The 26903-nt window shown below is 50.5% G+C and overlaps 10 protein-coding genes across 10 annotated transcripts; 4 read left to right on the top strand and 6 right to left on the bottom strand.

Moving 5' to 3' along the window:
* Positions 1 to 217: 217 nt before the first annotated feature.
* On the bottom strand, positions 218 to 964 carry GT037_010630 (ribonuclease p mrp 30 subunit; the record flags this gene model as incomplete). Its single annotated transcript, XM_038935677.1, has 1 exon — positions 218 to 964. The coding sequence occupies one exon, from the start codon at positions 962 to 964 to the stop codon at positions 218 to 220; it is 747 nt and encodes a 248-aa protein (XP_038781681.1).
* A 333-nt stretch (positions 965 to 1297) lies between these two features.
* On the top strand, positions 1298 to 3035 carry GT037_010631 (casein kinase ii subunit alpha; the record flags this gene model as incomplete). The annotated part of the gene is made up of 6 exons (XM_038935678.1): positions 1298 to 1361; positions 1450 to 2108; positions 2168 to 2362; positions 2413 to 2605; positions 2671 to 2897; positions 2949 to 3035. The coding sequence occupies 6 exons, from the start codon at positions 1298 to 1300 to the stop codon at positions 3033 to 3035; spliced, it is 1425 nt and encodes a 474-aa protein (XP_038781682.1).
* Positions 3036 to 3668: 633 nt separating this feature from the next.
* Positions 3669 to 10286, top strand: GT037_010632 (valyl-trna synthetase; the record flags this gene model as incomplete). The annotated part of the gene is made up of 7 exons (XM_038935679.1): positions 3669 to 4727; positions 4775 to 6019; positions 6075 to 7051; positions 8389 to 8566; positions 8623 to 8969; positions 9440 to 9643; positions 9701 to 10286. The coding sequence occupies 7 exons, from the start codon at positions 3669 to 3671 to the stop codon at positions 10284 to 10286; spliced, it is 4596 nt and encodes a 1531-aa protein (XP_038781683.1).
* Positions 10287 to 10517: 231 nt separating this feature from the next.
* GT037_010633 (uncharacterized protein) lies at positions 10518 to 11444 on the bottom strand (the record flags this gene model as incomplete). The annotated part of the gene is made up of 1 exon (XM_038935680.1): positions 10518 to 11444. One exon carries the CDS (start codon positions 11442 to 11444, stop codon positions 10518 to 10520), a length of 927 nt encoding a protein of 308 aa, XP_038781684.1.
* Positions 11445 to 12271: 827 nt separating this feature from the next.
* On the bottom strand, positions 12272 to 13201 carry GT037_010634 (uncharacterized protein; the record flags this gene model as incomplete). Its single annotated transcript, XM_038935681.1, has 1 exon — positions 12272 to 13201. The coding sequence occupies one exon, from the start codon at positions 13199 to 13201 to the stop codon at positions 12272 to 12274; it is 930 nt and encodes a 309-aa protein (XP_038781685.1).
* Positions 13202 to 13844: 643 nt separating this feature from the next.
* On the bottom strand, positions 13845 to 14678 carry GT037_010635 (uncharacterized protein; the record flags this gene model as incomplete). Its single annotated transcript, XM_038935682.1, has 2 exons — positions 13845 to 14473; positions 14534 to 14678. 2 exons carry the CDS (start codon positions 14676 to 14678, stop codon positions 13845 to 13847), a joined length of 774 nt encoding a protein of 257 aa, XP_038781686.1.
* An 802-nt stretch (positions 14679 to 15480) lies between these two features.
* GT037_010636 (uncharacterized protein) lies at positions 15481 to 19358 on the top strand (the record flags this gene model as incomplete). Its single annotated transcript, XM_038935683.1, has 6 exons — positions 15481 to 16255; positions 16606 to 16666; positions 17205 to 17279; positions 17332 to 18112; positions 18163 to 18675; positions 18720 to 19358. 6 exons carry the CDS (start codon positions 15481 to 15483, stop codon positions 19356 to 19358), a joined length of 2844 nt encoding a protein of 947 aa, XP_038781687.1.
* Positions 19359 to 19437: 79 nt separating this feature from the next.
* On the bottom strand, positions 19438 to 21118 carry GT037_010637 (synaptic vesicle transporter; the record flags this gene model as incomplete). The annotated part of the gene is made up of 4 exons (XM_038935684.1): positions 19438 to 20148; positions 20206 to 20493; positions 20553 to 20729; positions 20783 to 21118. The coding sequence occupies 4 exons, from the start codon at positions 21116 to 21118 to the stop codon at positions 19438 to 19440; spliced, it is 1512 nt and encodes a 503-aa protein (XP_038781688.1).
* A 1678-nt stretch (positions 21119 to 22796) lies between these two features.
* On the top strand, positions 22797 to 24506 carry GT037_010638 (uncharacterized protein; the record flags this gene model as incomplete). Its single annotated transcript, XM_038935685.1, has 1 exon — positions 22797 to 24506. The coding sequence occupies one exon, from the start codon at positions 22797 to 22799 to the stop codon at positions 24504 to 24506; it is 1710 nt and encodes a 569-aa protein (XP_038781689.1).
* Positions 24507 to 25217: 711 nt separating this feature from the next.
* GT037_010639 (uncharacterized protein) lies at positions 25218 to 26369 on the bottom strand (the record flags this gene model as incomplete). The annotated part of the gene is made up of 2 exons (XM_038935686.1): positions 25218 to 25253; positions 25317 to 26369. The coding sequence occupies 2 exons, from the start codon at positions 26367 to 26369 to the stop codon at positions 25218 to 25220; spliced, it is 1089 nt and encodes a 362-aa protein (XP_038781690.1).
* Positions 26370 to 26903: the final 534 nt, after the last annotated feature.

Below are 26903 nucleotides of genomic sequence, written 5' to 3' on the forward strand. Positions count from 1 at the left end.
AGATCTTTTCTTGTGTGGATTTGTGCGCGTGTTGGGTCTGTTTCTGTGGTATATATCTGTTCGGTAGTGGCAGTTGAGCATTGAGTGCTCCTGCGAGGTAGTAATATTGGGGGAGAATACAAAAAAGTGTGCATGCGATCCTTGTCGCGCATTACTGCTGCTTTTGTCTATGGGGTATCATCTGGTGTCTGCGGTGAGTGTACATGTCACGCCTTCGTTACGGCTGTTTTTCTTCTCCACCCACTTGTATCTTCGCCTTCTTGTTCTTGGCCTGCTGGCGCTTCGAGACGGGCTTGTCTGCCTTGGTCTCGTGGAGTGGGGTTTCTTCGAGACTTCCACCTGGCCGCTTGCCATTTTGGTTTTTGTTCGCTTTCCCCTTCTGACCTTGCTTGTCCTTGGCACCATGCGCAAATGTTTCCACCGGCTTCTCTCCACCATAGACAATGTCTACTATGCCCTTGAAGCTCTGGCGCTTCAGTCGCGCAAACTCGACCACGCTCCTCGCTTCCTTGGTAAGACCGTCTTTGCCCCTCTCGGTACCAAGTCCCCACACAGAAGCCAAGTTGATAACATCGCTCGGTGCACGTATGCCCAGCACGCTCTTCGCTTCCGAACTAAATATCAAGCCCCGGCCACGGGTCACACGTATGAGCTGCGTGGCATTGCTAATCAGATTTCGCTTTGCACCAGGATCGTTGGACATGATGCCTTGGCTGTAGCAGATTTCAATCTTAATGCCCCGAGATATAGCCATGCCCAGCGTGGGGAACTTGAAGTGTGATTCGAAGCGGCGAGTCAGGTCTAGGGAGATGATGTCTACGTCGAGGCTCATACATGCTTGCTGGAGGGTGCGGTCGTCGGTTGGACGCGCGGCGACGAGGTCGTAGTGTTGTTGCAGCTGGGGTATGCGGAAGTTGGAGGCAGAGTCTGTGAGGAAGATGTTGCAGCGGCGGAGGATACGCATGCGGGGGGGCACGGGGAAAGGAAGGGTGGCAGGTACGGGTGAACTCTGGTTGAGAAGCGTTAGCGGGCGAACAGACTTAGGTGAAAGCGATATAGTATTCGGTGAGTAGGGGTGGGCAGAGGGAGAGTCGCCGCTTCCTTTTACCTACAATATCAGAGGGTAGTTTCCCCGAATAAGTGTGTGTGAGTGCAACGACGTCGTATCCTACTGCACCGCGTCAGCCTACTACTGGCGCATTCAACCTGTACTAAAAGCTCACATTCGTCGAGAAAAGCTACTGTTCGCTGCAGCTCACGCGTCGCATCGGTCCAGGGGATATTTAGATCGTGGAACATGGCTGCAATGGCTGGTGCAGAGGGCGGAGGACAAGTGCGACAGCGAAAGCCAAATGATAATTGTAAGTGAGATGGATCGTCATTCAGCAGCTGGGCCCGCGTGCTGGGAAAAGCTTGGCCCTTGTCTACTACTAGTCTAACGCCCACAAGCCATCCACCACCACCACCATCAACACGAGCAGCCAGAGCTCACCACCGCCGACCCCAAGGCACCCCCGCCCACACAGGAGGCCCATCGCGACTGTCGTGACGGCCTTTTAGCGCGCCTCCCTCGGTACGCAACAGTTGCGCTCGCTTTATTCGCTGCGCTCGCTGGCCTTGGCCTGGTCTCACAAAGCCCCGACGTCCTCCGCCTCTTCACCCCACTATACGGTCCCTCGACACCATCCCTTGCGCGTGTCGACCACACGGGCAACACCTCACTCCCAGACAATACGCTTGTTGCCAGGATGGCGCTGAACAACTCGAGCGGGGCTACGAGCCTTGCTCGCGTCTATGCAGATGTCAATGCGAACATGCCCCGGTCATACTGGGACTACGACTCTGTCAACATCTCCTGGGGCGTGCTCGAGAACTACGAGGTCGTCCGCAAGATTGGCCGCGGAAAGTACTCGGAAGTCTTTGAGGGCATTAACGTCGTCAACTATCAGAAATGCGTCATCAAAGTCCTCAAACCCGTCAAGAAGAAGAAGATAAAGCGTGAGATCAAGATCCTGCAAAATCTGTCGGGTGGCCCCAACATCGTCTCGCTGCTGGACGTGGTGCGCGACAACCAGGTTAGTGACGGCTCCGACTGGATTGGCGACTGGGTACTGAGGCCCAACCGCTGCCGTTTGCTTATGAAGAAACGCTAACGACCGCCAAACAGAGCAAAACGCCTTCGCTGATTTTTGAATATGTCAACAATACCGACTTTCGGAGTCTGTACCCCAAGTTCCAGGACTATGACGTGCGATACTACATTTTTGAATTGCTCAAGGCCCTCGACTACTGCCACAGCAAAGGCATCATGCACCGTGATGTCAAGCCTCACAACGTTATGATCGACCATGAGAAGCGGAAGGTGGGCGTGCACCGGTTTCAAAGTGGAGGAACATGGCTAACACGTACTAGTTGCGCCTAATCGACTGGGGTCTAGCGGAATTCTACCACGCAGGAACCGAATACAACGTCCGCGTCGCGTCACGTTACTTCAAGGGTCCTGAGCTACTAGTCGACTTTCAAGAGTACGACTACTCGCTCGACATGTGGTCACTAGGTGCCATGTTCGCCTCGATGATCTTTAGGCGCGAACCTTTCTTCCACGGTAAACAACCACGATACCTAGGCTGCATGTGAGGCACAGGCTGACTTGTTACAACCCAACTTTAGGCAACAGCAACTCAGACCAGCTTGTCAAGATTGCCAAGGTTCTTGGAACCGAGGACTTGTTCGACTATCTCGACAAGTACGACATTGAACTAGATGCCCAGTATGACGACATACTCAGCCGGTATCCCAAGAAGCCGTGGCACTCGTTCATCAATGCCGAGAACCAGCGCTTTGTCAGTAATGACGCGATTGACTTCCTCGACAAGCTGCTACGATACGACCATCAGGTTTGTTATAGCCTACACGGACATGTAATATAGATGACTGACATATGGTAGGACCGACTGACTGCCCAAGAAGCTATGCAACATCCTTACTTTGCTCCTGTCCGACAGGCTGCGCAGCAAAATAGCGCCGCGGCATGATTGAGATACCCAACTTACGTTAATTAGACTTTATGTAATGGCATAAAAGTTGCAGCGAACGAAACACGCGGTCTTGCTTCCCCATATATTCATTGAGACGCAGCTGGGGTACCGGCGTACAAACAAACACTGGGCATGAATCACGGAGCGATAAGGTGTACAGGGCAGGGTGCTAGGTATCATTCTTGTATAAGCGAAAGGAGAAACGCAAGTAACGGTCTATGGGAGTCTGGATGCATATTGAGGTGTTTTCGGATGCTCAATCTACTCCAAGTGACTCAAGTCGAGCGTAGTAAATGAATGTTCTGTTTTTGACATCGGACACTACCGACCTGATTTCGGAGAGTGCCTTTGAGTGAAATGCCTAGCATCGCTCCATGGTTCGTCGTAGGCGGGGTCCGTCCGAGCTTCTCGATGTGGGGTGACGCAGGCCCGGACTTGGACGACTCACACCCAGGCACTTTTTTGTTAATGTTGCCCCGCACCGCGCCCACTACACTGCGCGCCGCCTGCAGACGAAACCTCGAGTACCGACATCTCACAAGGCGCCAGTTGCAATTGAGGTCCCCAATCCGCACTCTATCGCGAACCTACACCCCGCTTCACGCCGAGCGCCCCTACTCGACCGCAACCATGGCGCTCAACGCGTCCTCGCACAACTCGACCGGCGAGAAGACGGCGCCCAACACTGCGCCACCACCCGAGCTCGGCGCAGACGTCAAGAAGGACATCCTGGGTGCTGCTGAACACGACGCTACCGGCCAACATGCCCCCGGCCGTGAGAACGAAAAGGGCGTAGAGAAGAAGGAGAAGTCGGCCAAGGAGCTGGAGAAGGAGCGCAAGAAGGCTGAGAAGGATGCAAAATTCAAGGCAAAGAAGGCAGCAGCCGCCGGTGCCGCCAAAGACGGCGCCGCCGCTCCAGCCAAGGAAAAGAAGAAGAAGGGCAAGGAGGAGGAACAACTACCCGCGTACGTCGAGGAAACCCCAAAGGGCGAGAAGAAGAGGCTGAAGCCCCTGGACGACCCATACACAAAGGCATACATTCCCAAGGTCGTCGAGTCGGCGTGGGATGCATGGTGGGACTCTCAGGGCTTCTTCAAGCCTCAGTTCACCGAGAACGGTGAGAACAAGGGTCCGGGCCACTTTGTCATTCCCATCCCGCCGCCTAACGTTACTGGAAAGCTGCACTGTGGACATGCTCTCGCTACGAGTTTACAGGATGTTCTCATCAGGTGGCATAGGATGAGAGGCTACACTACTCTGTACCTGCCTGGTTGCGATCACGCAGGTATCGCTACACAGTCCGTTGTAGAGAAGATGCTCAAGCGACGGGAAAACAAGACGCGATACGACCTTGGTCGTCAAAAGTTCCTTGAGAGGACCATGGAATGGAAAGAAGAGTACCATCAGCACCTCACAAACACACTGCGGAGAATGGGTGGTTCGTTCGATTGGTCGCGCGAGGCTTTTACCATGGACGAGAACTGCTCCAAGGCTGTTACCGAGACCTTCGTCCGTCTGCATGAAGATGGTCTGATTTACCGTAGTAACAGGTTGGTCAACTGGTGCACGGCTCTCAACACGGCGCTTAGTACACTCGAGGTCGACAACAAAGATCTAGCGGGTCCTACCAAGTTGTCCGTGCCTGGGTATGAGAGAATGGTAGAGTTTGGTGTCCTCACACACTTCAAGGTATGACAAACTGTACAAACCAAGATGCATCTGCTGATATTCTGTAGTATGCCATCGAAGGCACCGACCAATTCATCGAGATTGCTACCACCCGTCCCGAAACCATGTTGGGTGACTCTGGTATCGCTGTCCACCCCAAGGATGACCGTTACAAGGATCTCGTCGGCAAGAAGGCTCGCCATCCCTTTATCGACCGCCTCATGCCCATTGTCGCCGACGAATATGTTGACCCCGAGTTTGGTACTGGTGCTGTGAAACTCACACCAGCGCACGACCCCAACGATTTCAACCTGGGAAAGAAGCATGGTCTCGAGTTCATCAACATCCTGAACGATAACGGAACCATGAACAAGAACGCTGGTCAGTTCGAAGGAAGCAAGCGTTTTGATGTCCGCTACACTGTCGTCGATGCGCTAAAGAAGGAGGGACTCTTTGTCAAGACGGAACCCAACCCCATGAAGGTGCCGATCTGTTCAAGGTCTGGAGATGTCATCGAGCCCATCATGAAGCCGCAATGGTGGATGAAGATGGACAGTCTCGCCAAGCCCGCCATCGAGGCTGTCGAGAAGGGTGATATCAAGATCAGGCCCGCAACCTCAGAAAAAGTCTATATGCATTGGATGAACAACATCCAAGACTGGTGCTTGTCACGACAGCTATGGTGGGGTCACCAAATCCCCGCTTATTTCGTTGAAATCGAAGGCGAGGCAGGTGACCGAACGGAAGATGAACGCTGGATCACTGGCCGGACAGAAGAGGAGGCACGAGCGAAGGCGGAGAAGAAGTTCCCTGGCAAGAAGTTTACGCTGTCGCGGGACGAGGATGTCCTCGATACATGGTTCTCCTCTGGTCTGTGGCCGTTCTCCACCCTGGGCTGGCCCAACCAGACAGCCGACTTGGACAAGCTCTTCCCCACATCTGTTCTAGAGACTGGATGGGATATTCTCTTCTTCTGGGTTGCCAGAATGATCTTCCTGTCGCTTTACCTTACCGGAAAGGTTCCGTTCAAGGAGGTATACTGTCATTCGCTCATTCGTGACTCCGAGGGCAGAAAGATGTCCAAGTCGCTGGGTAACGTTGTAGACCCTGTCGACATCATGGATGGTATCACATTGCAAAAGCTGCACGACCAGCTTCGTGCGGGCAACCTTGACCCCAAGGAGTTGACCAAGGCGGAGAAGTATCAAAAAACTGCCTTCCCCCAGGGTATTCCTGAATGCGGCGCTGATGCGTTGCGCATGGCCCTTGTTGGATACACCACCGGAGGAGGAGATATTTCCTTTGACGTGAACGTAAGTAATTTCCAATATTCTGCCCTCAGGAATGTATGCTGACTCATTGATCTAGGTTATCCACGGATACCGCAGGTTCTGCAACAAGATCTATCAGGCCACGAAGTACGTCATTGGACGTCTGGGAGAAGACTTCACCCCTCGGGAGAAGGTCACGAAGGGAGGTTCAGAGTCACTACCTGAGCGATACATCTTGCATCAGCTCAATGTTGCCGCCAAGAAGATCAACGATCATCTGGAGGCACGCGAGTTCAGTCTTGCCACCCAGACCGCCTACAAGTACTTCTACGAGTACCTGTGCGACACGTACATTGAGAACAGCAAAGCCATCTTCGACGAAGGTAGCGAAGAGCAGAAGGAAAGCGCGAAACAGACACTCTACACCGCCATCGAGGGGGGTCTCAACATGATCCACCCCTTCATGCCCTTCCTGACAGAGGAGCTCTGGCAGCGTCTCCCTCGCCGACAAGGCGACAAGACGCCCTCAATCACTATTGCACCCTTCCCTCAGTACACACCAGACTTTGAAGACGCGACCGCAAACGCAGAATACGAGCTCCTTGTCGACAGCGCAAAGGGTCTGCGTTCGCTGACGGCTGAATACGCCATCAAAGAAGGCGCAGCCACCTATATCCAATCCCTCACCCAAGCCACCCACGCCACCCTCACAACCCCGACCTCCCTCCCTTCCATCCGCTCGCTTGCCGGAAAGACTGTGGCCGACATTACGATCCTGTCGCCCACGGATACGGCACCGTCTGGCTGCGCCGTCTACACCATTGGCACGTCTGCGACGGCGTACCTCGACGTTAAGGGTCGCATTGAGCTCGATAAAGAGATTTCCAAGGCGGCAGACCGGCTGAACAAGGCTAATGAGACGATTGCGCGCCAGAAGAAGATTATGGATGATGAGTGGGAAAGCAAAGTTAGTGATGCTGTTAAAGAGCAGGAGAGGGAGAAGTTGAGGACGGCGGAGTTGGAAGCGAGGAATTGGGAGGCTAGTATTGGACAGTTTGAGAAGATGAAGATTGAGTAAGTAGTAGAGGGTTGTGAAGTGAGAGATGTAGAGGGGGACAGAGAGAGAGTGTGTGTGTGTGAGTGAGTGTCTGTGATTAGAGCGAGATTGATGAGTAAGAGAGGTAGGGGTGGTGGATGATGATCGGAAACCACGTAGAATTGGGAATGGACCAAACTTTGATATGAACGGCATGTATTAGCAACAAGAAAGAATTCTCTCAACGTGTATTGAGCATCTCCGGCAGTCTGCGGATTTGTGTGCCGTGAATGAGGTGGGATTGTTTGTGTGATTGGCTGCCGATGTTTTGGAACGGGCTTACAATGTTTAGTGATGGAAGGGTCTTGAAGATGGGGGGGTATGACGTCCCTGTTCTGTTAGTAGCACAGAGGCGGATAGAGGGTAGACTAGACACAACGAGCGGTTACGACAGTTCATTGATATTCCTGCATGACACAATAACATGACATTACACACTAGGTCTCCTTGTGACTTGTCGAGGTGCTTTCGGGTATGTTCTAATTTGCCCTGCGACGGCGGCTTTTTCTTCCATAATTTGTGTAGAGAAAGAATGTGTTCCGTAAAGGGAAGGCTTATTCGCCAAGTCAAAGGCTTAACCTTGCTAAGCTAGACATTTCTGACCAAACTCGAACCACGCGTCTCAAGTCTGTAGTCATGGGCACACCTCATAGTACGCACATGCAGTAGGTTCCTGCATAACACGTATGCAGAACGTTTCGATTCGCCAACTCAGCAGTCTTTCCCTTGTTTACCGAGCCTACTACTACAAGACATGTTCCATGTTGTTCTTAGACATGTAACGTACCAAAACATCATCTAATCACACAGCGTTCATGAGTGGGCGCTGTACGTTTCCTTTTAGATTCGCCAGAGTCTTATTATCGAATCTTGACATGACTAGCTTCTCGGTCCGAAGTTGTGTGATTACGCAACATGGTGATCTTTCCTCGGCATCGGATCTCGACAGAGAGAACGCCGCTTGTGTCCGAGACTATATTTAGGTAAACAGTCTTTGCTCGACTTTGCATTGTTAGAACACCCTATTTTCCAGGGTGATAAGAAAAGAAGCTGTAAGCCACCCTCTTCATTCGACGTGATTCAGCATGACGAAGCCGGTCTTTTTGTTCTTCCCCGGAGCATGGCATTCAACCAACTTTTTCGACAAGGTCGTTGGCAGACTTGAGCACCTGGGCTATCAATGTGTTGCAATTCAGTTACCAAGCGTAGGGAGGGTGCCGCCGACAACAGATCTCGATGAGGATATCGCGGTGATAAGAAGCGCAGTCTTGAAAGAGCTAGACGCTGGAAAGAACGTCGTTACAAACGCTCATAGCTATTCTGGTATCCCTGTATCCAGCGCTCTTCATGGTTTGGGAACCATTGCGAGGCAGCGTGCTGGCTTGCTTGGAGGAGTTGTCAAGTTGACCTATATAACTTCGTTCATCACCTCCGAGGGTACAAGTCTCGTTGATATCATAGGTGGTTTGCCGAACGAGTGGGTTGTTGACGCCGTAAGAAAAACGATTCTCATTACAATCTTGATAGCATGACTGACTATTCCACACAGGACGGAAACGTCAGCTTCCAGGCAGATTTGGTCGATAGATTGTACCATGATGTCCCACGAGAAGAGGCAGAGGAGATGATTGCCGCACTTCGACCTCATGCGCTGGGGGCTTTACAAGGAAAGATGAAATCGCCCGCAGCTTGGAGAGAGATCCCCGTTGCTTACATGGTTTGCGAGGAGGATAGAGCGTTGCCAGCTGGTGCGCAAGACGCAATGATACAGGGCGTGAAAGCAGCAGGAGCAGATGTAGAGATTGACCGGGTCGCTGCTTCTCACAGTCCGTATCTTTCACAGCCTGACACGGTTGTCAAGTTTCTTTTGAGAGCAGCGGGAGAAGTGGTAGATGAGTAGCTTTCGGTCAAATATCTTGAAGTTTGACAAGATCAATCGAAAGACAAGAGTCTTTGGGAAACGAGACGTTTCTTGCTAGACGGTAACGGTTGTGAAGCAAACCATACCTTGATTGCTATCTGGTCAACTATATTGTGGCAATGACCCCTTACAGAGGAGCTACTTACAACGGCCGATATTCACATAGGCTATCATAGGTCTAAAATGACTTGCAAGATTTATATTGCTCGTCCTTGTAATTGGAGTTGGGCTGACTTGCACGTGTGACAGTGATGAACTCTAGGCACCGACTGTTTCGAGTTTCACGGCCTATCACGCGGGTGCATGGTCACTTTCTTCAATTCATATAGCTGCATTACCGAAGAATCAACGGCGGACATATGATCATCGCCTGTTGTCCCTATATATTCCCCCTTTTCCGATCGAACTCTACACATTCGACTCGACCTCAATCCAGTCAACGCAGGCTACCACACGACTTTTCCGACACGATGGCCAACTCGATATCTGCAGACGGCGATACCCAGCTCAGCTCTACGGCCCGCTACTCCCTGCGAAAACGTCTTGAACGCTCCCCTACTTCGAATCGTTTACGGCAAAAGAAGCGTGTCTACCGTACTCGTGGCGGTCTAGTCTCATTACGAAACATACCCGATGAGTTTGTCTCCATGTAAGTCCACTTTTTATATGATACTTTAACTCGACACACGTCTGATACAAATCGAAGCGTCGAGTTCAACTCGCAGACTCCCCTTCTGCATCTTCCCGGTGAACTGCGGACCGAGATATTCAAGTACGCTCTCGGCGGTATGCACATAGTCTATGGTGATTTCAGAGGATACAGCACGTGGGCCACCGTAGTCCACACCACCAGCGGCGTTTCCGTCTCTTGGCCGCAAGGGTGCAAGTTCACTCTGCCGCGCGTCTGCCGTCAAGTATACTCTGAAACTGCTACGCTTGTGTATTCGCAAAACATATTCCAGTTCCCATCCATTAGAAGTATTGATCGCTTCTTTCAATCCCGCAAGCTGGCTCAGATGGAAGCGATTACGACACTTGTTGTCGAGCCGCTCTGGGCGAACTATCCTGATGGAAAGGATTGTTTGGTACAGATCCTCGGACGTTTGACAAGACTAACGGGACTGCGCAAACTGTATCTGAAGCGATTTCAGGGCCTGTGGGGGAGGAAACGTATCTTCGACCATGTCAGGGAAGCGGAAGCTCTTGTGGCGAAGGGGTTGGCTGGCGATCTTGAGGTGGTATTTGTGACCTTGCAGGGAGTGGGAACTGAGCATCGTACGATACTTCCCTAGGTATAGTGAATTTTGGGCTCTCGTGCTGGTTTCAAAGCGTCTACGTGGTACTTAGGTAGTGCTCGAGATCATTTGCGCGATAGCTGCAGTTGTGTGAATGTTATGATACAGATTGATCTGTAGCCTAGTCTGGTGTCTGGTAATACCAAGTAGCTTTAGCATGCTCGTCCAGCAGTTGCCACAATCAGAAGTACATTCTTGACAAAAGAAGAGACATGAAGGCCGTAATATTCACTGGATAGTGCATTGACTCTTATCTTTCTTCCCTTCTTTAGTTTGCTCCCAAGCCTCCACCCACTCTGTGAAGGCCGCACGGCCACCGAACGCCTTTGCCTCCACGAGTGCCGGCTTTGAATCAGCGCCTCGGTCAAGCAGAAACCATACTAGGTCACGTGCGTTCCTTTCTGCCTCCGGGTCAACCAACACGATGTACAGCAACGGCGTCCCCCATACGCCTTGTAACCATTTGGTGTCAGGCGGAAAGTCCTCTTTGTTGACATCCAAGCCCACCACATCAATCAGATAGCGGACCATAGCCATACTTTGGGTATACTGCGCTCTGCCTTGCCGTTGCTTTTCATCATCCTTTTCTGGGTCGTCTGAAAAATCATGACAAAATGCTGCGCGCAACACGGCTTGATGCAGCGTACAAGGTCCTAGAGGAGCACCCTTGGAACGTAAGAACTCGAATGTCGCGATGTCGCCACCCCATGCGACTCTGTCGAGTATTGGCTCGTGTGGTTTCCTATGCGGCTCCTGCCAGGGCGTCGCAAGACTGGCGCCGTGCTCTAAGCACCATACAAGCTTTTCGCGGTCATGGATACAAGACCACATGAAAGGACTACGATAAGACCTTGGAGGGCCTGTCGAGTTGATGTCCCAGCCATGAGCAAGCAAGAACTCGAGAGTCGAGATTGAGACCTCCCCACCCGAGATATCAATATGCTCAATGCTGAGGCCGTGTTCGATGAGATAGCGTAGGCATGGTATGGAGTTCTTTCTGGTGGCGGCTTCTACAAGTCTTCGATTTTCGTAATCCTCCATGCGCTCTTGCGCATTGATCTTCAGTACATGCTCCAGTAGCTCCGGCTCGTTGTTGTCGATTGCGGCATCAATGAAAACATGTTTTCGGGTCCGTACGTCCTCCATCTGATGCATTGTAGGCTTACAAAATGCGATTGCCCAATTCTGCGTATTCTGCAGTCTAATTTGGCGTCAGACATAAGTAAAAGTCGCCGCAGTGTGCGTTTTGCAGGTGCTCGTTCGCTGCAGAGCCAACGCAGAGCCGATGGAAGCTTCCCTTAAGTCATTCCTTAGGATTCAGATTCTGGTCGGAGGAAGGAAGGACTGGACTTGAACGAGAGGCTGGCTGCTTGCGCGGGGTAAATCAACTTCGGCTTACCCCAAGAAGACGAAGATTAGGCATCAGTTTTGAGATAACGAAAGTGGCCAAATTACTCGGCCGAACAACATCATCAGCTTGACCAACAGCTGTTGGAGAGATCGGCTAGGCAATCGTTGGTAGCTAGACACTATCAACCGACGTGAATGAATGACACATCTGCAACTCTCAGAGAAGCGCAAAGTGGACTGGGTGAGCCGGATATTTGTGGCGGTCCTTATGAGAAGCAAAGGGATTATCCATGCAAGAAATGTAGCTAAGGTTTTTGAGCGTTATTCCTATATGTGAATATCAGAGCTTTCTGTTTACTCTTCTACTGGGATACCTTAGCAACAGAACGTGATATATATATAGATATATTTATTACAGCTTGTAAGGTGGTGGGCCTTATTACGTTAGGAGCTTACAGCCATTGTCTTACTCCTACGTACGCAAAATCGAATGCCTTGGATACTGATATAGCTCATACAAGAAAATTGAACGTGGTCTTATAAAGGGTGTCTACATTGATAGCTAGAGTCGCTATTCTGCAATGACTCACGCCATTGAGCTTGAAAGTGTAGAGACAAAGAGCCTCAGTTCTCTACAAGGATAAAGGTGCGAAGGGAATATGACCAGCCTTTATTGTCTCCGATATGCTTGCAGCTGGACGACCAAGTATCTCTAATACTGCATCTGTTATTCGATCGTATTCCCCCATTGTGTGAAGCTTAGCCATCGTTGTTACATGCTGCAAAACGTGTTCGGGAAGACGACCTTGCATGCGGGATTCCTCCAACCAACTCTCTAAGGGAACCTCGATGTAACGTACAGGATGACCTAGCGCTGAGGAATACTCCTCAACAAGGTCGTACATGCTGGCGGATCGCGGTCCAGTCAACTCAACTGTCTTTCCAACGTACTTGGATGGCTCTAGTAGCATTGCGGCGGCGACTTCTCCAACATCATTGGCGGCCACTGGATTGGTGTGGCTTCGTCCGAACGGTAGGGCGATTATGCCAGCGTCTGCAATAGACTTGGCGGGTAGTCCCCAGAAAAAAGGGCTCTCCTGAAACACGGTAGGACGTAAGTGTGCCACGGGGACTCCAGACCAGTTGAGTGCCTGTTCAGCTAGCCAATGAACCCTTTGCTGGGGTGAATCGGTAACCTTTGTTAGGTCCATTCTCGAAACTGTCATTTGAGAAAGGTTGACTAGAAGCTCAATCCCGGCATTGGCTCTTGCAGCTGCCGTCATGACCACCGAGGCCATCAGATAATCAGAGGCAACACTCGTGCTAAAGAACACGAGCCTACATCCCTCGACAACTGGTGCGACCTGTTCTGACTTCCTAAGATCGGCGATGATCACTTCAGCACCAAGGCCGCGAAGATATTCTGCGCGTTCATCATCGCGACGGACCAACGCGCGAACTGGTTGACCCGACTTTCGCAGGATTTCAACGACACGCCTTCCAACACTGCCGACTCGACCCGCTGCCCCCGTTACCAACACCGGAGATGTGGTTGTTGCCATCATGAGTGCTTACAGATAGTCGTTGATGAATAATTAGGAAGACGAATGGTTGTAGTAAGCCCGATTCTACCACCAGAGAGTTGGGGCTTTGGCTGATTTTGTATCTTTTTCGAGCAGGTACATAAGGTTTCAGACTAACACCGTGCAGCATTGTCCGGTACCAGTGGACATTGTTTAGTAATATGCAGACATACCTAGGTATGCTATTGCTGAAGAACCCCGCGCTTTACCGAAGTATTGCCCAGTGTTTGAGAGGAAAGCCCTACGCTTTTCTGGAGCCTATTGTCGCGGCGGTTGAGATTCTCCCATTACGGCCGTATGGACGACACCGGTAAAGTGGGCGCTAGTCACGCCAGCCTCCCCGAGGCAGCTTCGATCATGACCAATCATTAGTGAAAAATGATTTATCCCGAACACGCAGGCTCGATAGGGTCGTGTCGGACCGATTGAAACTATACGAAGATCTTGACTTAATCGAGACTAATTACCCTCGTGAAGAGCCAAGCTTCAATCACACTATAGTTAATCTGGTAGAGTAACTTGGAGTTGCTCCACCAGAACGGTCGCTCGATACAAGTGATAGTGTTAGATTATATGTAGCCATGGATATACTCTACCGCAGTATGTATGAAGTCGTTCTTGATCACAGACAACAAGCCCTATAAAGTATCCCAATAATGGCCCTATTCCTGATAGCGCTATTGCTTGCGGCAGCTGCCTTGACACTGGTGCTGGTTACACTGATGCTGATCACAGTGGCGCTAGTTACACTGGTCGTTATGACTGGCACAGCGTTCTGCAATGCTCTGAAAACGTTGATGACGCCTTTGCCTCCACAAAACTCCGCTTTGTTACCAGTGCAGGGTATATTGCAGTCAGTCTGGTTCTTGGTCCACTCACCAGCCACGTTGCTGCTGCACCAACACTGATTCCCTTCCTGCACTCCTGCAAAAGGATAGGCGCGGCGGTAGCAGCTGTTCTTGCACTTGGGAACGCTTAGAGACGTATCTCCGTTGAGGTTCATGTTCTTCTCGAGGATTGGGCGATTCGGGTTCTGAGCGTAGCATCCCAAGGCTTCCCAGGAGGTAGGGGAAGGCCCAAGAGAAGGAGCTTGGCTTGTGCTGGTGGTGGTGATCACCTTGGAGGAGGTCGTCGTTGGATGGATGCTGTCATACTTCCTTTGCGTGATAACACAGTAGGATTGCCAATCCCCCCAGGGTTTGCAATCAAGGCCGACTGAAGGGTTCCATTCGCTAAATTCTGCTGCAGTGTCTGGGTGATAAGGCACAGTATCAGTATGAGTAAGTCATCAGCTGTGCGAAGGGGACTTACAGCCGTACAGCTCGCGCACCCAATCGCAAGTCTTGCCTTGGCCGTTGTCGTACCACTCGATGCAGTCCTCGACCGTTTCAGGGTCCCATTGGAGTAGCGGATAGCGTGAGGAAGCTACTCGCTGAACAAAGGCCACAAACAACATTGCGAAAGCGGTCCTCATCATGCAGATTAGCTTGAGGGGAAGCAGCCGATGGACGAAGCTCAAAACCGATTTCCCTGAGAGATGGAAGCAAATGATGGGGATATGTATAGCACTCTTGCTGGAGTTGAACAGAAGAGACAAGATCCGGCTCTGGCGTAAGGCGATGCGATAGCTCGAGTCATCTTTTGACTGCTGATGCCGGCTTTTAGGACGCAAGTCAACCGAGCCTTGCAAGGCAATATCGAGAATCCTTCAGCGAGACATCTAGGCTCCCGGCTACAGTGAGTCTGTGCGAAGCAGCTGCTTCCTGCGGATTTGCCAGCCAATTCGGCAAGGCCGCTGGTTGACTCGCGGTGGCGTCCTGCTCATTCCGCTGCGCCACTGTCAAGATGCCAAGTGCATGAGTGAAATTTGACATGTTGTATGTAGTCGCCCGCGGTTCGTTCACGTTCACGCTACCCGGCAGTGTGGGTCATGCGGCGCGGCGGAAAGAAGGCTTGTTTTGGAAGGTGCCAAGAAGGGGAATATGGGTAGTGTTGTGTTTCGTGCGTTGCGCCCGAAGTAAACTAGCGGCCTCTTGCCCCTGGATACCCGCATTCAGTACCTGCATCAGCCTCGTCGTAGAAGCAGGCTTGATAAAGCTGAGCCGCATCCTACGGGAATTCTGTTAACAGAACATTTGTTACGCCGTATTCGATCATTGTACATATTGCTTAGTGAGATAGCATATCAACCTGTTGTGCTGGCCGCTTCATCGGGCTACTAGCGACAAGTCAAGCATACTCGGTCATTGCGCAACATCATGTCCACTTTCCACCCATTCCCTCTACTACCACTGGAGCTTCAGAGGCAGATATGGAGGTGCACTGCTGAGCCGCGCACCGTCGAGGTTCGCATCGAACGCAGGGGGCCCACTAAGAATCGCTTATTGATATCGTCCACGCCGGTGCCTGGACCGCTACAGTGCTGCAGAGTGGCCCGAGATGAGTTACAGAGGTTGTATCAACGAGCTTTCTTCGATATTGGCACTCAACAGGATACCAAGCCGCGTAAGTACACGTACTGGAACGGCTTCGGGTTCGAGATCCCTCCCAGTCCTTCGCCTCCTCCCAACCTGAGCAGTCCCGAACTCCGTGTGAATCGCCATCATCAAAGCAATCCTGAACCCACCGCCATCAATACACGTCCGTTTGATCCGCACGAGGAGCGCAGGCTATCTGGTGTGTACCTTATCGAGAAACTCGATGTGACTGGCATCGACGGACCAAGCATCGAGCGGCGATATGTCTGGTTGAACTTTGACATCGACATGGTGGACATTGGAACTTTCCGTCTCGAGAATTTGGAACCAATTGCATTGAACATCAGGCGACTCAAGTTTAAGCGCGAAAACAGTGATGAGTCTTGGTATCATTTTGAGTCACGACGACTCGTAAACTTCAAGAATGTAGAGGAAATTCACGTGGTCTGTGAGGATGGGTTCTGGAATTGGGGTGATGCTACGAATGAGCATTTCTGGCCTTTCGCTGCTGACAACATAGTCTTCTTTGATCCGTTTAGTGGTCAAGTGGCGAGGGGTATGGAATACGAGAGGATATATAGACAGATGTTATTGGATCATCGTTTGGCACTCACCGGCGTAGCCTTTCACACCAGCGATGAGGAGTCTGACAGTTGAGGAACCGCAATTATCCTACTGCTTATGTATGCATGTGATCGAACCGTGTAATCCGTCTTTGTTCCATGTATATAAGAAGGATAGTATGCAAATTAGTACCGTACATTACAAAACCAACAACAACTACGCACATCTCAAAAACCCATGTGTGCGCCACCAAGCACCATGGAAAGGTCGAAGATAAAACACCCCAAGTCAATGTCGGCCACATGCCACTGCTCAATCTTCGTATGCAGGATATTTGAGAAGCCGACGAACTCACTTGGGGTAAGCTTGAAAACTTCATTCCATCGGAGGGAGAGCACTCGAGGTAAGAAATAGGTGAAGAAAAAAGTGTCTGTACGAAAACACATCATTAGCAGTGATTCAGATAGTTCTTAGCGCAACTGCCAGCCGCTGCGCACATTCCAGACTCATTTGCTTTGTTACACAACAAATGGATACAGTCAACATGCAGCCTCGCTCTGCAATATTTGCGGGCGTACATCAGCATGGAGGAGTCACATCCAAAGTCTTCTAGAATGTATGAGAAGTCTGGAAGCGCGAGTGCGAGTACGTAAGACCAAGCTGAAGGTGAGCCGAATAGCGGATGAGAAAGACGGAAGAGGTGGGGACAATAACGTATCGTAAACAAGGACAACCTAAGCTAGCACTCTCGAAAAAGGTGCCTACGTAAGCATTTGGTACCCAGATGCCACAAGCTCGCCGCTGCGTGTTCGGCGATGGTAATGAAAGCTAGCCTCGGCGGCGTGCGTGATCATTCGCCGTGTGAGCGGTTTTTTCCAACGTTCTCGGCTTCGCCAACAAACCTCCGACCTCGCCACTGCTGACTCTTCGGCAACCTTCAGCATGCCACCGACGAGCTCACCAACACAGCCTTTGAGGGCTAGTTCAGTGCAAAAGAGGGGCAGCAAGCCAGTCGCGTAAGATGACTCGTCGTTGCACATGCTCTTGGGAAATCATTAATGTTTGTAGTTGCCAAAGATGTCACTCGCGCAAAGTGAAATGCTCGGGAGGCCACCCATGCTCAAACTGCCGCGATACCGCTGAAACGACGCCTTGCGTGTATCCAGCGCGCGACCGACAGATCAAGCTCAGTGAACATCACCTGAATGAGCTGCTAAAGGATTACGAGCGTTTGAAGGATCTCGAGCGCCTACGTAGCGGACCCTCCGGGTCCGCTCAGGCTGCTGTTCCCGTCGAAGAAGCTCTCGAAAGCAACACAGCTGTGAATGAAGCCGTGCGTAATCCACTACTTGAGGATAGGCCTTGGTTCCATGCAGTTTCTTCCGAGCATGTACCTATCCACGTTGGAGAAGCTGCCGACGCAGCATTTGCGACAAGATTTCGCCAGACCCTTGCCGTAGGAAATACCAAGCATCTGCCTCGAATGGACCACGTACAAGACGATTACCTGATGCTGCCGTCTCAAGCCCCTTTTAGTTGGCCGTCACCTGCAAGAGCACGTTTTTTGGTCAAAGTAGCCTTGTCCACAGTCTGCCAATACTACCATATCGTGCGCAAGAGCCAGGTCACGAGAATTCTGGAAGACGCCATCAAGAACAACGGCAATGGTAACCGGGTAGTCATCTGTAAGCTTCTAGCACTTTTCGCCCTGGGTGAAGTGTATTCTGCCAAACATGCTTCCATGGATGCTGCCTTTCCCGGCTTAGCCTACTTTGCTCAAGCAAGAAGGATGATTAGCATTCCTGCCGAGCGGCCGCAGATGGACACCATAGAGGTCACCCTACTATTGGTTTGTGGTACGCAAAACATGAAACGGAAACATTCTCTAACACCTGCAAGGTTCTTTATTCCTTTACGGTCAATCGTCGCCATTCGGCTTACATCTTCGCAAGCTCTGCCTGTAGACTTGGTCTTATCATGGGCATGAATATGAACATACCTGAACATCAGTGCCCTGATCGGCTTGCGAGAGAGCATCGCGTGAGGCTATGGTGGTCTGCATATGCTCTTGATAGATCATGCGCATCAAAACTTGGTCTTCCTGTATCTGTTGCTGATGAAGATATCATGGTAGACTTTCCCAGTAGTGACGGTCTCGATGCTGCAGAAGAAGGCGATTTTGGCGACACTGATTACAGCTTAAATAGCATCAAGTTGGCCAAACTTGCTGCTCGATTGACACGAGCTATCTACAGTAGAAGAAACCATCACGATTCGTTTTCTAAAAGGGTTCAGGCGATGCTCAAGGATCTCACCAGATGGATGGACGACCTGCCAGTTAAGTTTCATCTCAAGGACAACGACACTTCAGCACCTATCCACATTGTCTACATACATCTGCGCTTCAACCAGGTTTGTTTACTATGATCACATTAAACTCAAGCTGACCTTGACAGTGCTGTATTCTTGCCACACGACCGATACTTCTACATGTTCTCCGCAGCCACAAGCAGTCATGGTCGAATCCAACTATCGATCCCAAACGCAACCTTCCTGAGGGCGCTCTCGCACTTGCCGAAACATGCATTCAATGCGCGCGTCACAGTTATCGCATCCTTACGGAAGCCTGGATTCATGGATCCTTGGCTACGCTGGATTATTTCGACACGCAATACCTCTTCTCAGCTACTACGGTCCTCGCTATTTCTAGTCTTCTGCAGTCACCGCGGAGTCAAGCAGACGGTGACGATTTCAACAACGCGGTGGAGTTGTTGCGACAGCTTGCTCAAAGCGGTAACTATGGCGCGAAAGAGTTCGTTAAGCATATGGATGCGATAGAGCAGAGTATGCAACTTGTGGCAGATACCAGCTTTGCGCTAAGTCGACCACAACAAACGTCTGTGGCCAGTGCGGAGCAATTGCTTCCTCCTTCCAGCGACGCAATGACCGCTGGTATGGCTCTTGCCGATCCATCCCTTCGGTACTTTCTTTCCGAGTCCGATTTAGATCTTCAAGCTTTCAGTAACCCTGCTTTTGATGAATTGCAGACACCATACTGGTGGGCGGACGGTTGGGGAGTGGGTGGAGATATCTGAACAAACAATGCACGGATGGACTGGATCTTCGCAACTAGATTGACTAATGCATTGAATAAGGCACTCGTGTGTACACAATCTAACGCCGAGGACCAATCGTGGCGATAGGAAACACTGCTTCCGTTGAAATCATCTTCGGCCAACTCCATGCTGCTCGAGGACGAGCATCCTTTGCATCCACTCGTTCAACCATGGAGCTGGCATACCTAGCCGTTACGAACGTTAACCCACCAGCCGCCAATACCAGCACGGTACTGATGGTAGCAGTTGGGCCGATGCCGATAGCCTCCATCAAGGGCACCACACCAGCACTTGAGCAAGCCGAGAATGTGTACTGGACAAGGTACTTGCCCGCAATTACTTCTCTCCTCCTTTTCGGAAACGCTTCAGCGCAATACGTGTTCAAGCTCGCAAAAGCGGCCAGGAGTCCAGCCGCCGTAAAGAAGCTCGTTACGATCGGTAGTGCAAGAGCAGCTCTTGACGTCGGCCCATATTGCAGACCCCATCCATACACGAGAGACGCTGTGGGAATCACCAGGAAAAAAGATAGCATCCCCGCGTTCAACCGGTCTTGTGGTAGTCGCTCACCACGTATTTTAATATATCGCCTTACCGTCATGTCCGAGTAGCGTCCTCCAACTATTGTGCCAAGCAAAAAGCCGGTCGCTGGCGCGAGATAGAACAGGCCGGAGGACAGTGGAGATGTAAGGCCGAAGCGGGTAACGAGGATATGCCGAGGTGCGGAAAGGATTGAGTATTGCGACCAGCTAAGGAAGCCACAACTCAAATGCTGATGAAGACGGTCAGCTTCTTTACTTGTTTAGGAACGCCATTGCATATTGCGTACCGTCATGATGATATTTGGGTAAGTCATCTGCTTGAAGACTGGCAGTGGGTTGAATTGAGCCAGCGCAGTCCGTCCACGCAAGTTCAACGTAAGCGCCGGCGCATCTGTCCTACTCGCTGGGACGAAGAATAGCGCGAGCATGAAAGCCAGACCGACCATTGCGACTTGCAGCCACAGGACACTACGCCAAGTCGAGTAGGTCATCATGATGCCCGCCACCAAAGGACCGAGAGGTGGTCCTAGGACTGTTCCAGCAAGGAAGAAGCCATTCGCAGTACCACGTTGCACCTACGCCAGAGTATCTGATATCAGCATTTGTCATGTCGGAATGTGGGTGGACTACTTACAGGTGGAAAGTACTCTGCGATGATAGTCTGACCAGCAACATGGAAATAACAACCCTGCAAGCCAGACAGCACGCGCATGGTGACGAACACGGGCATATTTGGTGCAACAGCGGCACCAATGGTAAGACTGAATAGTACCGCGACACAAGCATTGTATGCCAACTTTCGCCCCACAATCTATGTTACTTAGCTCCAACGTTGTCGTAGGCAATACTGCTATGAAGACTCACCGCAGCTATAGGACTCCACACAAACGAACTCAACCCGATGGCGAAAAGCATGCCTGCTGTTGAGAGACTGACGACTTCGGGAGTAGTGTGCAGATCTACTGCTATCTCGGTGCTTGCGCTGAGGAGTGAAGTGCTCGAGAAGCATGCAGCGAGTGTTGTCCAACTCGTCGCGAAGACGATGACATACTTGCGCCACATGGGTATACTGTCGAACATCTCTGACGCTCTGGTCTCAGTCTTGCTCAATGTGTTGGGCGGCTGCGAAACGATTGCTTCGGGCGTCATTGGCGCACCGACAGGCACGGCTTTCTCTGCGTCGTTCATGAGTTCGGGCATGACGATGAGGTCGGGATGAGGCTCGCATAGCGGATCCGGGGGTACATGGTCTTATATGATGACATCTGAGCTTCGTTGCCGTTTCAACAGTCATGTTCGGTGAAAAGTCGCGCATGCCGTCGGTGACCAGGCGTGCACTCCGAGGCGCATATCCGGTCCCGCTCTAATGCTGGAAGACTCATCAGCACGGCGAGATCAATCTTCGCCAGACTTGTCAATGACTCGAGATCGAGGTATAATTCACAAAGTTCGATCATCCCTTACGGACAGGATATTCTGAAGTCCTCTCGTCCTTAAGCCTAGCCCCACCGCATCTCCGTGACTCAAGATGGGCCTCTTGTACACGGGAGCGTCTCTCTCTGTTCGATGCACAACCTTCACTAGCTCGACAATCTCCATCCCAGATAGTGACCCTCAAGGTAGCGCGTATGAATAGTATCAGATGCCTAAACTGTCCATACACGCTGCCTAAGTGTCACGAGCAAGAGCAGGCACGTTGAAATTGTATTTAAGTTTGATATTCAAGTTTGTTTCTTGACCTTACAACAAGACTCAGTACACTGCGATACTTAAGATGCCTCTAAGCAATTGAGATATTGTGCACAGGTCTAGTTAAACGATACGCTGCAACTTTCGTGTTCCCGCACGAGCCACATCGCTAAGCTTATTACAATCACATCATCTTTGGTTCGTTCGCTCCATAACAAACTGATTTAGTACAGCTCGAAAAGAGCTGTCGGGTTCTGCGAAAATGAAGTGCAGCAGAAGCAGGTTGGGGAAAAGGAGATGAATGGAATGGCTAAGTCGACAAATAGAGGTCTCGGGAAGGATAATGGAGATCTGAGGCTGGCTGTAAGGAAGACCAGCATTGTTGATCATTACCCACGATTTACAGGCCGCAGAGATAGCGAGTTCTAAAAAAAGCTTAAGCGAATAGCACTTAGCCACGTTCAAATCGTCCGGGTATGATTTTTTGGTATACGTGGCTGACAGCTAGGCTGTGTCCATATGCATATGGATTTCGAATTGCCCACTTCCTAGTGACGAAGTCAACTTTTTCTCCAAGTACTTACACAGCTGTACTACAGATTAATTCGGCTACAAACTATATTCAAGCTTAAACGATATTCATTTTGCCCTTCACGGTTCATTCTACTTTCTAGCTTCACTTTGCAACAACCCACTCATTCCAAGCCACATTGCAAATAGTCATTACGGAGCTGTAGGAAGCATGCAGTCCGGCCCCCTACCTAGCTCAACTCCCTTACCTTACCCACCCCCGTCGGAAAGCACTCTGTGCGAGCTTTGCCGAAACATCAACATTGAGACTTTGTCCCTAAAAGGTGGATATGTGCACTCAACATTGGACGTGCTTAATGAATCAGCTGCAAGTTGCGAACTATGCAACGTTTTCAGGAAGTCATTTGATCGCAAGATGATCAATTGGACACTTGGAAGATACAAATTAAAACTGTCATTTTCACCACCCAGAGACCAAGGCCACTTCTCAGATCATCGAGAATTGCATTTCATTCCCAAACACGTATCAGTGGAAGTACTTACCAAGGCACAATTTAGAGGAAAATATGAAGAATTGGAGTCAGATGACCCATCAGGAAAAGAAAGAAGTATACATGGGAGACATATGCTGTGTTTCACCGAGAAAGGAGATCCTGCCATGTACTCGGGAATGCCCTGGCTGCGCAAGATCGGGGTCCATACGGGTTCACCCAGCTCCCTGCAAGTTGCAAAAGGTTGGCTCGATCAGTGTGTGGCTACTGAGACAAGTGGACATGCGCATGGGGATTCCGGCCAAAATGCTACCAAATCCCTTATGGACAATAACGATACGGATTCTGGAGCCTCGCCTTTTCGGACGAAGCGACCAACTCGATTACTCGAGATTCATCGCCATCATGGCTCAGGTCCGCCGGCTTCCACAGTAAAGCTTATCAATACATATGGTGGAGCCTATCCATATGCCGCGCTTAGTTATTGCTGGGGTAATCAAACGGGTATCTGGCTCACGAAAACGAATACGATCGAACAACATCTCAGAGGTATTGAGCGTAGCAGTCTCCCAGCTACGATAAATGACGCTGTTGATATTGTGGCTGCCCTCGGAATTGGATATCTCTGGGTGGATGCTCTTTGCATCATTCAGGACAGTGAGGACGATTGGAAAGTTGAGTCCGCCAAGATGGGCGAGATTTATCAAGGTGGACTCCTGACGATCGCTGCATCAAAAAGCGCCAGCAGTGATGATGGATGTTTCAACACAAACAGAGCGCACGGCAGGACCGCATTTTCTGACTATATCAATGTGCAAGGTCGCTTGAAAGACGGCTCTGCAAGCAACCTATATTTCGAAAAGTTCATCAATTCGGTTGTAGAACTGAAGACAGGTCGTTCTGGCATCGACATTCAGGGCAGCCCTCTATCACAGCGGGCCTGGACATATCAAGAACAAGTACTGTCTAGCAGAATCCTGTATTTTGCGGAGTCCCAGTTGTATTGGGAGTGCGATCATTGTCGCCTAAGCGAGGATAATTTGCCACAGGCGCATGCTGAGCGTGAATATCCAGTATTAACATTCAGTAATTCTTCGACTATGGAAAGCACTGGGAATGAGTGGTATAGAGGCGCTGTACAGACGTACTCTAAGCGCCAACTCACATACCAGAGGGACAAGCTTACAGCAATAAGTGCCGTTGCTAAAGCAACATACCTTAAACGTCGTGTTGCGTATGTCGCCGGCTTATGGGAGGATAGCATGATTAGAGGCCTCGGTTGGTATCGATCCAGCCCTGGAAAAAAGGAGAAAGACGTTCCCTGCCCGTCTTGGTCATGGGCTAGTCAGCATTCAGGAGTTCTGTATGACATGGGAGGACCAGTGGGTGGTGTGAGTCAATTTATCTCAGAATCACCAACATCACCTCAAGTTCTGAGCTTTGATGTCGAAACAGAGGAGACAAATCCCTTTGGCGATGTTTCCAACGGCCACATCACACTGCGCACTATGGTCACCACAGGGCAAATCCTGCCTGGTAAAAAAGGCCGAATGCGTGACAATTACCTTCATGGCTATGAAGATACGAGTATCTTGACTATAGGCGAAAACCCCGATTTGAAAGAATGGCAAGCTCGTGCGGTGTTGGACGACGATGGGAATGAAGGGCAGAATGTTACTGTTGCATTCCTGAGTGACTGGGACAAACCGCAGACAATGTGGAAATTGCTACTACTCAAACAAGCCTCTAGGCAAGAACATGCTTACCAACGTGTTGGAATAGCGTCGATAGGACAAGACTATATGTGCTATAATAGGTGGTACCATACGCGGGACTTTAGAAGAAAGTGGAAAAGAGAAGTTCTTGTAATCATCTAAAACCTTTGGCTAGAGTCTGGCAGTTACTGGAATAGTAAGAAGGCGCTAGATTGATCTCTTGCTATAAGTTACATGATTAGTCGCTCTTTGATCTAAAGCGTCCATCGTGTATGCGTAATTGTAGGCAATAGTACTTGCTTTATGTTATGAAGAATGGTAACAGATAGTTTATATTCGTAATCGGTAGATGCAAATAGAAGAGAGAATAATTGTTATTTTTTTTCATAGAGCAGGGCGCACCTTGCCACAGCGCCCACCAACAGGCTTCCTGGGGATCCTCCGCGAAACCATGAATGCAAGTTTAGACATACGATTCACAGGACCTGTGATCAATTCATGGGCCCTGCTCTCATGTTTCCAATCTGGAAGAATTGGATCGAAGCGGATTTGCGGAGGAATTTGGAGGAAAAGGTCATGGCTTACGCCACAGAACCTCCTACACGAGGAAAGCAAAATATGATATGAACTTTGGAGTTGAGCCCTAGAGTAGCGTACACTGTGTAAATCTATGTGAGCTTTTCGCAACGACAGATGCAGCAACAAAGAGCGAGGTTGCGAAATGAACAAGATCTTTCCCTTATACTGTAAATCCCAGACTTGGGACGTCGAGCATCATGGCTCATCATAGCAATGAACATGATGACGGCTCAACAAACAAATACGGTCTTGTCTTGCCTTCACAATTGGCGGCCAATCTAGTTCAAACTCAACCTAAAGCTTGAACCGAATTACAGGTTTACCAATTGTCTAGTGTCCAGTCAGTAACAGCGTAATTGCAAATCTCGCCTCCACGACAGTATGTCCACTTACCTGACCGAGTGTTCTACCAAGCTCCGGCAAATCTTCTAACCGCTTCTGTGTCGTCACTGGGCGAACCAAACCACGGGAAACAAACTCAAACGCTTCGTACATGTCCTCTCTTGTGCCCACGGAAGAGCTAATGATTCTAAGATCATTATCAATCATAAGCAGCGGCTCGTAAGGGACTTGTTGACCTGGAGGGAGGATCCCCACGCAGACCATTGTACCGGACGGTCCCAGCAGCCTAGGCGCACTTTCATACGCAGCGCTGACGCCAGCGCACACAAGCACCGCTTTAGCACCGCGGTTCTGTGTGATTCTCATGACTTGGTCCGCAAGGTTGGTAGTAGCAAGCACGTCGACGTACTCTTCCGCACCAGCTGACAAAGTGAATCCGCCCTTTTCGCTCCCAGCATCAATGGCTAACACACGATATCCCATCGCTTTGGCGTACTGGACAGCCAGACTGCCGACACCGCCGCCTGCCCCAGAAATTGCAACCCATTGCCCAGCGACTGCACCGCAGATCTTGAGCGCCTTGTATGCCGTGACGCCGCCGCATACAATGGGCGCGATGACTTGATCCTCGACTGCTGCCATGGACTCTGGAATCTTTATGATATACCTCTCCGGTACGACGGCGTATTCCGCAAACGTCCCATCAATCTTGCGTCCCGAGTTGAGCTGTGCCGTGCAGCGAGCCTCACCGCCGGGCTGCAAGCAAAACGCGCATTTACCGCAGATGTCGCGGAGCCAGGCAATGGCAACGCGATCCCCGATTTTGGCTGAGCTAGCTGACACAGCTTCGCCCTTGGTCACAATGTACCCGACTCCCTCGTGGCCCAGGATCTGCCGTGTGGGGCCCACTTTGCCAGATGCAAGCGCCATGTCGGTTCCACATACTCCAGTCACGGACAGCTTGACTAGCACGTCTGTGGGGCTAAGCTCGGGAATGCTAACGTCGTTGATTTCAAAGGTGAAGGAGTCTTTGGAACGCTGTGTGTCGCGTTGATTAGATGATATTTTTCCTTTGCCCTGAATATGAAGAACCTTGGAAGTCATTGGTGACAGGCTGACTTACTACGACTAACGCCGCCTTCATAGTGGAAGGTTGACTCGTCATGTTAGGCAGTTGCGCAGTTTGATGATAGAAGTACCATAAGTGTGGAGAATAGTACAAGAATAGATGGATGACACAACTTATATTTTACTCCTATCCGGAGCTCCCGCATAACATGATACAGATTGGATTACCACAGCTATAGATAAGCACGTCGAGTGAATCGTATCCTAGGTCTACCGGATTAACTTGAATAGGATAGAAGCTATACCTAGGTAAAGATACATTGACCTCGGCACCAACGGTTCATGGTCATGTGACCAATGGCAATAAGTGCACAGTAAGACTTGGGGCGCGACATGACATTACTCATGTTACCAAGGCCGAAGCTCCGAGTCTCGGACTAATCACTTGCCGTCATCTTGAGCTTCAACACTTAACCTGTATGATCCTACCATTTCTATATAGAAAACTTGTTACTGTACCGCGAAGCCGCAGAACTATGCACTTGCGCTGTGAAAACACAGCGAAGGGGG

The sequence above is a fragment of the Alternaria burnsii genome (genome assembly GCF_013036055.1).
Source record: "Alternaria burnsii strain CBS107.38 chromosome Unknown 717, whole genome shotgun sequence".
Classification (NCBI taxonomy): Eukaryota; Fungi; Ascomycota; class Dothideomycetes; order Pleosporales; family Pleosporaceae; genus Alternaria; species Alternaria burnsii.